The sequence below is a fragment of the Trachypithecus francoisi genome, unplaced genomic scaffold (assembly GCF_009764315.1).
Source record: "Trachypithecus francoisi isolate TF-2019V2 unplaced genomic scaffold, Tfra_2.0 Lachesis_group12, whole genome shotgun sequence".
Taxonomy (NCBI): Eukaryota; Metazoa; Chordata; class Mammalia; order Primates; family Cercopithecidae; genus Trachypithecus; species Trachypithecus francoisi.
In genome coordinates, this window is record NW_022681457.1 from 1,036,114 (window position 1) to 1,047,895 (window position 11,782).

Genomic DNA, 11,782 nt, shown 5'->3' on the forward strand with positions numbered 1-11,782 from the left:
TGTTGCCCAGGCTGGAGTGCAACGGTGAGATCTTGGCTCACCACAACTTCCACCTCCGGGTTCAAGAGATTCTCCTGCCTCAGCCTCCCAAGTAGCTGGGATTACAGGCATGCGCCACCATGCCTGGCTAATTTTGTATTTTTAGTAGAGACAGGGTTTCTCCATGTTGGTCAGGCTGGTCTCGAACTCCCAACCTCAGGTGATCCGCATGCCTTGGCCTCCCAAAGTGCTGGGATTACAGGCATGAGCCACTGCACCTGGCCTTTTTTTTTTTTTTTAAGTAGAGATAGGTCTCCTTATGTTGCCCAGGCTGATCTCAAACTTCTGAGCTGAAGCAATCCTCTCATGTCGGCCTCCCAAAGTGCTAGGATTACAGGTGCGAGTCACCTTGCCCAGCCTATTATCCCCATATTACAGATGAGGCCACCGAGGCTCTGAGATGGCAAGCAGCTTGCTCAAAGTCACATAGCCAGCAAGGAGTAAAGCCAGGGCTTAAACACGGGTCTATCTGATTGCAGATTCCTAACCACTGAGATTGGGCAAGTCCCACACTAGCACCCAGGGGGAGAAGATGAGAAAAGTCACCTCACCTTAACATCCACCACCTTGGTCTCCTTGGCCCAGTCCCACACCGAGAGCATGTGATCATTGGATTCGTCCACTGCGCACAGCAGGTTGCCCCCATTCTAAAGAGCAGGAGAGAGGAGGGGGACAGAGGCAAGGGGAATCAGGACCCATCCTCCCCCCATGCCCATCAAGGCATTCACCACACAGGCCTGTTTTAAAAACTTCAGGCTGCCGGGCGCGGTGGCTCAAGCCTGTAATCCCAGCACTTTGGGAGGCCGAGACGGGCGGATCACGAGGTCAGGAGATCGAGACCATCCTGACTAACACGGTGAAACCCCGTCTCTACTAAAAATACAAAAAAAAAAACTAGCCGGGCGAGGTGGTGGGCGCCTGTAGTCCCAGCTACTCGGGAGGCTGAGGCAGGAGAATGGCGTGAACCCGGAGGCGGAGCTTGCAGTGAGCTGAGATCCGGCCACTGCACTCCAGCCTGGGCGACAGAGCGAGACTCTGTCTCAAAAAAAAAAAAAAAAAAAAACAAACAAAAAAAAAAAAACTTCAGGCTGGGCACAGTGGCTCATGCCTGTAATCATAGCACTTTGGGAGGTCTAGGTGTCTAGGTGGGAGGATCGCTTGGGCCCAGGAGTTTGAGGCCAGTCTGGGCAACATAGGGAGACCCTGTCTCTTAAATAAAACAAATTTAAATATTAAAAAAAAAAGCTGAGCATGGTGGCTCACGCCTGTAATCCCAGCACTTTGGGAGGCCGAGGCGGGCGGATCACGAGGGCAGGAGATCAAGACCAGCCTGGCCAACATAGTAAAACCCCGTCTGTACTAAAAATACAAAAAATTAGCCAGGCGTGGTGGCAGGTGCCTGTAATCCCAGCTACTTGGGAGGCTGAGGCAGGAGAATCTCTTGAGCTGGGAAGCAGAGGATGCAGTGAGCCAAGATCATGCCATTGCACTCCAGCCTGGGCGACAGTGAGAGACTCAGTCTCAAAAAAAAAAAAAAAAAAGACCTTCAAAGGCCCTGCCATTTCGCAGGAAACACATTAAAATACACCCTCCATTAGAAGCTGTGAAGACATCTGAAATGGTTTTCATACTATGCCTTGAAATGACTCATCCCTAAGAAACTCATCTCATTTGCCTTCAGCTATTGTTTCTCTGCAGCCAGCACCCCTAGCCAGGAATTCTTGCTGACATCATTTCATTTGCGTTTACATATATATAGAATGACTGATGTAGGTCAAATTCAGCAATTAACCAAGTTGGTATTATATTGGGTTTTTGATTTTAATTTTATTTTTGTTTGTTTTTTGTTTGAGACTGAGTCTCACTCTATTGCCCAGGCTGGAGTGCAGTTGCACGATCTTGGTTCACTGCAAGCTCCACCTCCCTGGTTCAAGTGATTCTCCTGTCTCAGCCTCTCAAGTAGCTGGCATATGCCACCTCATGCCCCACTAAGTTTTGTATTTTTAGTGGAGACAGGGTTTCACCATGTTGGTCAGGCTGGTCTTGAACTCTTAACCTCTGGTGATACACCCACTTCCACCTCCCAAAGTGCTGGGATTACAGTCATGAGCCACCTCGCCCGGCCAGTGTTGGGTTTTTATACCCTTCATTAAATACAGGTTAATTTTGATTTGGCAAGGTTTTATTTTCCCCACACCTTTGGTAACAATATAGCTTACCCCCACCCCAAGCTCTTAAACATTTCTTTAGGCCTCAGAAAACCCGTGAGGCTCCAATCCAGTGCTTCTTAAGTTATCTGTGCAGGAGACTGGCTATTTTTTACTCCCTAATCCATTGAAGACCAATATTTTAATCAAAAATGATACAAATGTAAAACATGAGATATATATATATATATACATACATATTTTTAGATAGAGTCTCACTCTGTCCCCCAGGCGGGAGTGCAGTGGTGGGATCTGAGCTCACTGTAACCTCTGCCTCCCAGGTTCAAATGATTCTCCTGCCTCTGCTTCCTGAGTAGCTGGGATTACAGATGCCCATCACACATAAAAATTTTTGTGTATTTTTAGTAGAGATGGAGCTTCACCATGTTGACCAGGCTGGTCTTGAACTCCTGACCTCAAATGATCCACCGACCTCAAACGATCCACCCATCTTGGCCTGCCAAAGTGCTGGGATTACAGGCATGAACCGCATCTGACCAATTTTTATTCATTTTTTACTTTTTAAAGTCAGGGTCCTGCCATATTGCCCAGGTTGGAGTGTAGTGGTGTGATCACAGTTCACTGCAGCCTGGATCTCCTGGGCTTATTCAATCCTCCCACCTCAGCCTCCCAAGTAGCTGGGAGTACAGGCCCACACTAGTACACCCAGCTAATTAGAATTTTTTTTTTTTTTTTTTAAGATGGAGTCTCGCGCTGTCGCCTAGGCTGGAGTTCAGTGGCGTGATGTCGGCTCACTGCAACCTCCCTCTCCCGGGTTCAAGCGGTTCTCCTGCCTCAGCCTCCCGAGTAGCTGGGACTACAGGCGCCCGCCACCACATCAGGCTAATTTTTGTATTTTTTTGGTAGAGACGGGTTTCACTGTGTTGGCTAGGCTGGTCTCAAACTCCTGACTTCAAATGATCCTCCCACCTCAGCCTCCCAAAGTGCTGGGATTACAGGCATAAGCCACCATGCCCAGCCAAAATACAATTTTTTAAAAAAAAGCCCACAATCACACACTTGGATGTTGTGCTGCTGTCAAATTGCTCTCCAAATTCCTAAAGGCTTACTCTCGCTTTCTGTACTTATCTCTGCCCGGACATGCCAAAACCCGCCTGCAAATGGGCAAGGAGCAGCTGGGCCCTAGGTACTGGGTTTAAAAATGCCTGAGAGAGCTGGCCAGGCGCGGTAACTCACCCGCCCCTTGGCATGAGGCCACGCCCTCATTGTGACGTCACAGAGGCGGGCCACGCCTCCAGCAGAATTCCTAGCTCTCAACCCAAGTGACGGGTGAAACGTTGCGGTGCGGGCACTTGCCCTCCTTTTGGGGGTGAGGGGGCGGGGTTAGGGTGGGCGGAGGACTTACAGATTTGGAGAAGCCCACACAGCACACGGCTCTGTCAAACACCCCCAAGCCCAGCACGTGTAAGGTGGAGAGGGAAACTGAGTCCCAGATGCGCACGTGGGGTGGCAGCGGCTGCAGGGAAGAGAGGCTTGTTACCTTGAGGGGGCCAGCTGCCTGTCCCCCACAACTGCGTCCTGCACTCTTTTCTGCTTTCCCTTCCCTTTCATTACCTTCCCTTCCTTAGTGGTGCCCGCCACCTGTCCTGTGGCGATGGTGACCATATCCGGGTGGATGGCCAAGCTGCAGAAAGGGACAGACAGACCAAAGCTCAGTGGGAAAGAGGAGGCTCCCAGCTACCCAGGACATTCATTCCACAAATTGACTGGTTCAGTTTAGTCAATAAACATGTATTTAGTCCATTAATAGCCTTAAGCGGATGCCCTCCGGGTACGCTGGCTCAGAAGCAAGACTCAGGCCTGGGGTCTCTAACTCAACTGCCAGCAGGACGCAGGTCTGTACTTCAAATAGTGGCCAGGAGAGCACACTGATTTAAGGGGGCTTACACCACCCTGCTCCAACCACCAGGAATTGTCTGGAATGCCTATTCAGTTTGTTGTTGTTGTTGGTTTTTTTTTTTTGAGACAGAGTCTTGCTCTGTCGCCCAGGCTGGAGTGCAGTGGCCAGATCTCAGCTCACTGCAAGCTCCGCCTCCCGAGTTTACGCCATTCTCCTGCCTCAGCCTCTGGAGTAGCTGGGACTACAGGCGCCCGCCACCACCTCCGGCTAGTTTTTTGTAATTTTTTTAGTAGAGACGGGGTTTCACCGTGTTAGCCAGGATGGTCTCCATCTCCTGACCTCATGATCCGCCCGTCTCGGCCTCCCAAAGTGCTGGGATTACAGGCTTGAGCCACCGCGCCCGGCCCCAGATTTTCTTTTTCTTTTCCTTTTTTTTTTTTTTTTTTTTGAGACGGAGTCTCACTCTGTCGCCCAGGCTGGAGTGCAGTGGTGTCATCTCGGCTCACTGCAAGCTCTGCCTGCTGGGGTTACCCCATTGTCCTGCCTCAGTCTCCCGAGTAGCTGGGACTACAGGTGCCCGCCACCACGCCCGGCTAATTTTTTTGTGTGATTTTAGTAGAGACGGGGTTTCACCGTGTTAGCCAGGATGGTCCCGATCTCCTGACCTCGTGATCCACCCGCCTTGGCCTCCCAAAGTGCTAGGATTACAGGTGTGAGCCACTGGGCCTGGCCCCAGATTTTCAAAAGAAGGGAAAGATCCAGGAATTGAGTGAATTCACTGTCTGAATTTTTTCTGAGACAAGGCTGGCTCTTTCACCCAGGCTGGAGTGCAGTGGCTCAATCACAGCTCACTGCAGCCTCGACCTCCTGAGTTCAAGCAATCCTCTCGCTTCAGCCTCCCGAGTAGCTGGGACCACAGGGGCTCACCACCACACCCAACTAAAACATCTGAAATATTGAAATATTGATATTCAATCCATTTTGCCACTGAATTCAGCCTGAGGGCAGCTGGTGGCTTTGGAGGGCAGCTGGGAGCCAAGTCTTGGCCTCGCCCCAAACCCCACAGGGCAGCAATGTGAAAAGAGGCCTAGAGGGGCAGGGGCTGGAGCTCCACCTCCGACCACAGCCCCCTCCCGTCCCCTCCCTCCCACATCTCACCATTTGATGTCATCATTGTGTCCCAGGTAGTGTCGCTGCCTCTGCTCCTCCACGCTGTATAGCACAGCCACGGAGGCCACAAAGTACACTATCTCCCCGGTGGGCAGCAAATAAAGGTTGGCCCGGCAGTCTCGGCCACGGTAGCCATAGCTGGAGCCACCCAGGGGCCGGTTAAGGAATGTGTCTTTTTGTTGTTGTTTGTTTTCTGTTTATTTATTTATTTATTTATTCTTTTGAAAAGTGGCACAATCTCAGCTCATTGCAACCTCCGACTCCCTGGTTCAAGCGATTCTCCTGCCTCAGCCTCCTGAGTATCTAGGATTACAGACACACGCCACCAAGCCCAGCTAATTTTTATATTTTTAGTAGAGACGGGATTTCCCCATGTTGGCCAGGATGGTTTTGATCTCCTCTCGGCCTCCCAAAGTGCTGGGATTACAGGCGTGCACCACCACACCCGGCCTGTTTTGATTATTTAAGATGGAGTCTGTCGCCCAGGCTGGAGTGCAGTGGCATAATCCCAGCTCACTGCAACCTCCGCCTCCCGGTTCAAGCAATTTTCCTGTCTCAGCCTCCCAAGTAGCTGGGACTACAGGCACATGCCACCATGCCAGGCTAATTTTTGTATTTTTAATACAGATGGAGTTTCACCATATTGGTCAGGGTGGTCTCCAACTCCTGACCTCAGGTGATCCACCCACCTTGGTTTCCCAAAGTGCTGGTATTAGAGGCATGAGCCACTGGCGCCCGGCCAAGGAATGTATTTTGCATAACACACACTGGCTGAGGACCAGACTCAACAAGCTCATTGGAATGAGGTTTTTCTGTTTCCACTCTCACCCCTGTAGTGGGCTGATGGTTCCCTCCCACTCCAAAAAAAACATGTCTGTTTCCTTTGTTTTTTGTTTTTTTTTGATATGGAGTTTCGCTCTTGTTGCCCAGCCTGGAGTGCAACGGCGTGATCTCGGCTCATGGCAACCTCCGCCTCCTGGGTTCAAGACATTCTCCTGCCTCAGCCTCCCAAGTAGCTGGGATTACAGGTATGCGCCACCATGCCCGCCTAATTTTGTATTTTTAGTAGAGATAGGATTTCTCCATATTGGTCAGACTGGTCTCAAACTCCCGACCTCAGGTGATCCGCCTGCCTCAGCCTCCCAAAGTGCTGGGATTCTAGGTGTGAGCCACTGCGCCCAGCCTATGTCTGTTTCTTAATCCCCTCAACTTGCAAATGTGACCTTACAAGGAAAATGGGTCTTTGCAGATATAATTATAGATCTCAAGATGAGATCATCCTGGATTATCAGAGTGACCCCTAAATCCGATCACAAGTGTCCTTATAAACGACAGAAGAGGCAACCTCAATCTCCTGGGCTTAAGTGATCCTCCTGCCTCCGCTTCCCAAATAGCTGAGACTACAGGCATGCACCACCATGCCCAGCTAATTTTTTATATATTTTTTGTAAAGATACAGTCTTGCCATGTTGCCTAGTCTGGTCTCAAACTCCTGGGCTCAAGCAATCCACTCGTCTTGGCCTCCTAAAGTGCTGGGATTATAGGCATGAGCCACTGCACCCAGCCTGCCTGGCTATTTTTGTTGTTGTTGTTGTTGAGACTGAGTCTCGCTCTGTTGCACAGGCTGGAGTGCAGTGGCTGGATCTCAGCTCACTGCAAGCTCCGCCTCCCAGGTTTACGCCATTCTCCTGCCTCAGCCTCCCGAGTAGCTGGGACTACAGGCGCCCGCCACCTCGCCTGGCTAGTTTTTTGTATTTTTAGTAGAGACGGGGTTTCACCGTGTTAGCCAGGATGGTCTCGATCTCCTGACCTCGTGATCCGTCCGTCTCGGCCTCCCAAAGTGCTGGGATTACAGGCTTGAGCCACCGCGCCCGGCCTTGCCTGGCTAATTTTTTAAAAAAATTTTGTAGAGATGGGATCTCGCTTTGCTGCCCAGGCTGATAGTTATCTGGTTTATTTGTTAACTGCTCATATTCTCCGATAAGACTGTGAGTTCCATGGTGGCTGAGATTGGGCTGTTCTTTTCATTTCTGTATCTCCTCCTCCAGGAAGCCCTCCATGACCCCAGGCTGGGTCAGCCCCATCCCTGTGGATTCCCCATCCCAGCCTTGCACACTCTGGGTTGTCACTCTCAACGAGTCTGTTCCCATGCTAGACTGTATGCCCCAGGAGGACAGGTGGATGCTGTCATGGTCAGCACTGGGTCCCCAGCCCTATGTCGCAGATGTTCAGAAAATATCTGAATGGGCCAAGCACGGTGGCTCACGCCTGTAATCTCAGCACTTTGGGAGGCCGAGGCAGGTGGATCACTTGAGGTCAGGAGTCCGAGACCAGCCTGGCCAACATGGCGAAACCCTGTCTTGACTAAAAAAAAACACACAAAAAAATTAGCCAGGCATGGTGGCGCATGCCACCCAGCTACTCGGGTGGCTGAGGCAGGAGAATGGCTTGAACCCAGGAGGTGGAGATTGTAGTGAGCCAAGATCGTGCCACTGCACTCCAGCCTGGGTGTCTCAAAAACAAGAAAATATCTGAATGATTGTCAGTATACATATATCCTGACCCAGTGGAAACTGCTGTGCCCTGCAGTCACTGCAGAGGGGAGCAATCTGAGGTCCACGCTTTTGCAGTCTCAGCCACCTCTCATCAGATGCTTATCAAGCCCCACTGGCAGGACATTCGGGACAGATTCCAGGGATGTTTCCAGCTGCCTTGAGAAAGCTCTGGGCTCCCAGAAGGCCAGGCCATTTCACCAACCACCCTGTCTCCTCCAAAGAGTAAACCAAGGCTCAGAGAGAAGCAGACACGGACCGGATTCCTGGGGTATGGACTCCAAGCTCGATAGGCTTTTAGGAAAAAGTTTGAGTCCCAGAATCAGGATTCTTGTCCCTATCTATAATCTCAGTTTCCATATCTGGAAAGGGGGTATAATAATTTCCAAACTGTAGGCCTCGGAGAGCTCTCAGAGGCCACTAGTTGTAAAAAAACAAATTCATACCTGGAATAACTTAGAACAGTGTCTGTCACATAGTAAGTGCTTGAGTTATTATTATTTTGAATTTTTTGTTTTGTTTTGTTTTTGAGACAGGGTCTCACTCTGTTGTCCAGGCTGGAGTGCAATGGTATAATCATGGCTCACTGCAACCTCGACCTCCCAGGCTCAAGTGATCCTCCCACCTCAGCCTCCAGAGTAGCTGGGAATCACAGGAGCATGCCACCATGTCTGGCTATTTTTTTTTTGAGACGGAGTTTTGCTCTTGTGGCCCAGGCCGGAGAGCAATGGGGCAATCTCGGCTCACTGCAACCTCTACCTCTTGGGTTCAAGTGATTCTCCTGTCTCAGTCTCCTGAGTAGCTGGGTTTACAGGCACATGCAACCACGCTCAGCTAATTTTTGTATTTTTAGTAGAGACGGGATTTCATCATATTGGTCAGGCTGGTCTCAAACTCTTGACCTCAGGTGATCCTCCTGCCTCAGCCATGAAATTCATTTTTCAGAGAAGGCAATTAACACACAGAGTCAAGGCGACTTTTCCCGGGTCACACAGCCAGCTATGGGCTGGACGGGGTTTGATCCCATCTCTGTCAGACTCCAAAGCCCAGGCTCCCAGCCATTCCCAACTCATTGTTGCTCAAATGCACCATTCCTACTCTGGTCACACAGCCCTTGAACGTGCTGTACCTTTTTTTGTGTGTTGCCCAGGTGGGTCTCAAACTCCTGGCCTCAAACGATCCTTCCATCTCAGCCTCCCAAAGTGCTGGGATTACAGGCCTGAGCTGCCTTGACCGCCTTTCTATTTCCTCTTGAAGAGATGGGAGCACTCAGGGGTTTCCAGAAAAGGATACACCCAGTCCAGCTTGAGCCTGCAAGAAGGCAGCTCCGAGCGTGTGTCCAGGCTGTAGGTGGGTGCCAGCTCATCTGGGATCAGCATGGGCACAGGGCGGCCCCTCAGGAACATTTTCACGGAGCCATCCTCTGCCAGGACACCCCCAGAGGTCAGGCACTGACACCAGCCCCATCCCTATTCCCTCTCCTCTTCCAGCTTTTTTTTTTTTTTTTAAAGGCAAGGAAACTGAGGCCAGAAAGGCAAAGACCCAGTAGCCAGGATTCCTGACCTCTGGCTCCAGCTTGTCACCCCAGCAAGCAAGCTTCCACCAAGCCCTTCCCCATCTCCCCACTCACCCACACTGAAGATAACTTCTTTGGTTTTGCTGTCAGGAAAGGACAAAGAAAAACAAAAGGTCTTAGCAGTCAGGTCAGAAAAGGGGAGAAACCATTCCTCCTCCCCATCGCTCCCCGGAGGTCTCCGATGAAAACGGGGCCGAGTAAGGGGCAGAGCGCTGCCTCTCTGCAGGCCGTGTGCTTTGCTCGGTTGATCTTGCAGAGCCTAAGACACAGGCCCAGAGAGGCAGTGATCGCCAAAGATCACACAGCACGAAGTGGCAGGGACGCGATCCTGAAAGAACGGAGTCACCAAGGACCCTTCCCTCCTAATCAGCACGGTGCTCCCAACGCCCCCCACCCGCAGTCCCCCAGCACCCCAAACGTCAAGCAGCGGGAGAAACCTGGAGAGTTTAAGGGAAGGGGCGTGTCCCCACGCCGGCCTGGGTCCCAGGGGATGGGGAAGACCTGAGATCTAAGCCCCTGGAGCGCGGAGAGGAGATGGGGGGTCGTCTGCAAAAGGGTCTCACCCAGCTCCAAAGCTACTCATGGCGGCGGCTGGCGGAGCTTCAGGGCCGGGGGTGGAGCCGGGACCGGCTCTGCCGCTTCCGGCCCTGGGAGGCGCCCGGACTGCCGCGCCCCTGCCCCGCCCTCCACGGCCGCCCTGGAGCCGGAGGGTCCCACCGGGTCACACATCCCGGGCTGTGGACTCCCGATCCCAGGTTCTTTCAGGGTGGGTGGGGGAGACTGGTTGAGAAGATGGACTCGGGAGCGCGCCTGCTTGAGTTAAAACCCCCGTTCTGCTAATTCCTAGCAGTGTACATAGGTCGTCCAACCTCTGCCTCGGTTTCCTCATTTTAAAAACGGGGATAGGCCGGGCGCGGTGGCTCAAGCCTGTAATCCCAGCACTTTGGGAGGCCGAGGCGGGCGGATCACGAGGTCAGGAGATCGAGACCATCCTGGCTAACACGGTGAAACCCCGTCTCTATTAAAAAAAAAAAATACAAAAAAAACTAGCCGGGCGAGGTGGCGGGCGCCTGTAGTCCCAGCTACTCGGGAGGCTGAGGCAGGAGAATGGCGTAAAAACCCGGGAGGCGGAGCTTGCAGTGAGCTGAGATCCGGCCACTGCACTCCAGCCCGGGCGACAGAGCCAGACTCCGTCTCAAAAAAAAAAACAAAAACAAACAAACAAAAAAAACAACAAAAAAAAAACGGGGATAATAAGAGTACCCGGCCGGGCGCGGTGGCTCACGCCTGTAATCCCAGCACTTTGGGAGGCCGAGGCGGGCGGATCACCTGAGGTCAGGAGTTCAAGACCAGCCTGGCCAACGTGGTGAAACCCCATCTCCACTAAAAATACAAAACTTAGCAGGGCGTGGTGGCTGGCGCCTGTAATCCCAGCTATTTGGGAGGCTGAAGCAGGAAAATCATTCGAACTAGGGAGGCGGAGGTTACAGTGAGCTAAGATCGTGCCATTGTGCTCCAGCCTGGGCAACAAGAGCAAGACTCTGTCTCTAAATAAATAAATAAATAAATAAGAGAACCCACACCTCCAGGGGATAGTTGAGAGGATGAAATTGGTTAATTATTGAGAAGTGCCTGGCGTATACATAACGCTGTATTTGTGTTTGCTATATTTGAGCAGAGTTGAAATGTGCAACTTTTGACTTTGGTCTTGCCCTTGCGTGGCCTCCTAGCTCTGACCACGCCCACTACACCATAACTCCAGCTTTAGGGTGATTTTGATTCGTTTTGTTTTTGATACAGGGTGTTGCCCTGTCGACCAGGCTGGAGTACAATGGCGTGATCATGGCTCACTGAAACCTTGAATTTCCTAGGCTCAAGTGATCTTCCCGCCACAGCCTCCCAAGTAACTGGGTCGACAAGCGCAGGCCAGCACGTACGGCTATTTTCTCTCTCTCTCTCTCTCTTTTTTTTTTTTGTTTTTGTTTTTTATTTGTTTGTTTTAACGGAGTCTTGCTCTGTTGCCAGTCTGGAGTGCAGTGGCGCGATCTCGGCTCACTGCAGCCTCCGCCTCCCGGGTTGAAGTGATTCTCCTGCCTCAGCCTCCCGAGTAACTGGGACTACAGGCACGCACCACCACGCCCAGCTAATTTTTGTATTTTTAATAGAGAGGGGGTTTCACCATGTTGGCCAGGATGGAGATCTTGTGAAACACCCGCCTAGGCCTCCCAAAGTGCTGGTATTACATGCCTGAGCCACCACGCCAGGCCTAATTTATTTTCATTTTTAGTAAAGACGAGGGCTCGCTATGTTGCCCAGCCTTGTCTCGAACTCCTGAGCTCAAACGATGATCCCGCCTCCGCCTCCCAAACTGCTAGAA

The 11,782-nt window shown here is 51.6% G+C and overlaps 1 protein-coding gene across 7 annotated transcripts in view; it reads right to left on the reverse strand.

Annotated features, from left to right (window-relative positions):
- Positions 1–11,782, reverse strand: part of EML2 (EMAP like 2) — a 38,661-nt gene that overhangs the window by 21,815 nt on the left and 5,064 nt on the right. For 5 of the 7 annotated variants that reach the window (XR_004440419.1, XM_033223703.1, XM_033223702.1 and 2 more), the window contains 6 exons: positions 9,460–9,488; positions 9,123–9,252; positions 5,266–5,415; positions 3,822–3,891; positions 3,613–3,723; positions 591–686 (listed from right to left, as the gene is read on the reverse strand). Coding sequence is in view for 6 of the 7 variants with exons in the window: in XM_033223703.1 (XP_033079594.1) it covers positions 591–686; positions 3,613–3,723; positions 3,822–3,891; positions 5,266–5,415; positions 9,123–9,252; positions 9,460–9,488 (586 nt within the window). In the remaining variant the exon portion in view is untranslated. Of the gene's footprint in view, positions 1–590; positions 687–3,612; positions 3,724–3,821; positions 3,892–5,265; positions 5,416–9,122; positions 9,253–9,459; positions 9,489–9,842; positions 9,867–9,968; positions 10,063–11,782 lie in introns of those variants that run through there. The other 2 variants (XM_033223704.1, XM_033223705.1) reach the window with 2 other exon arrangements.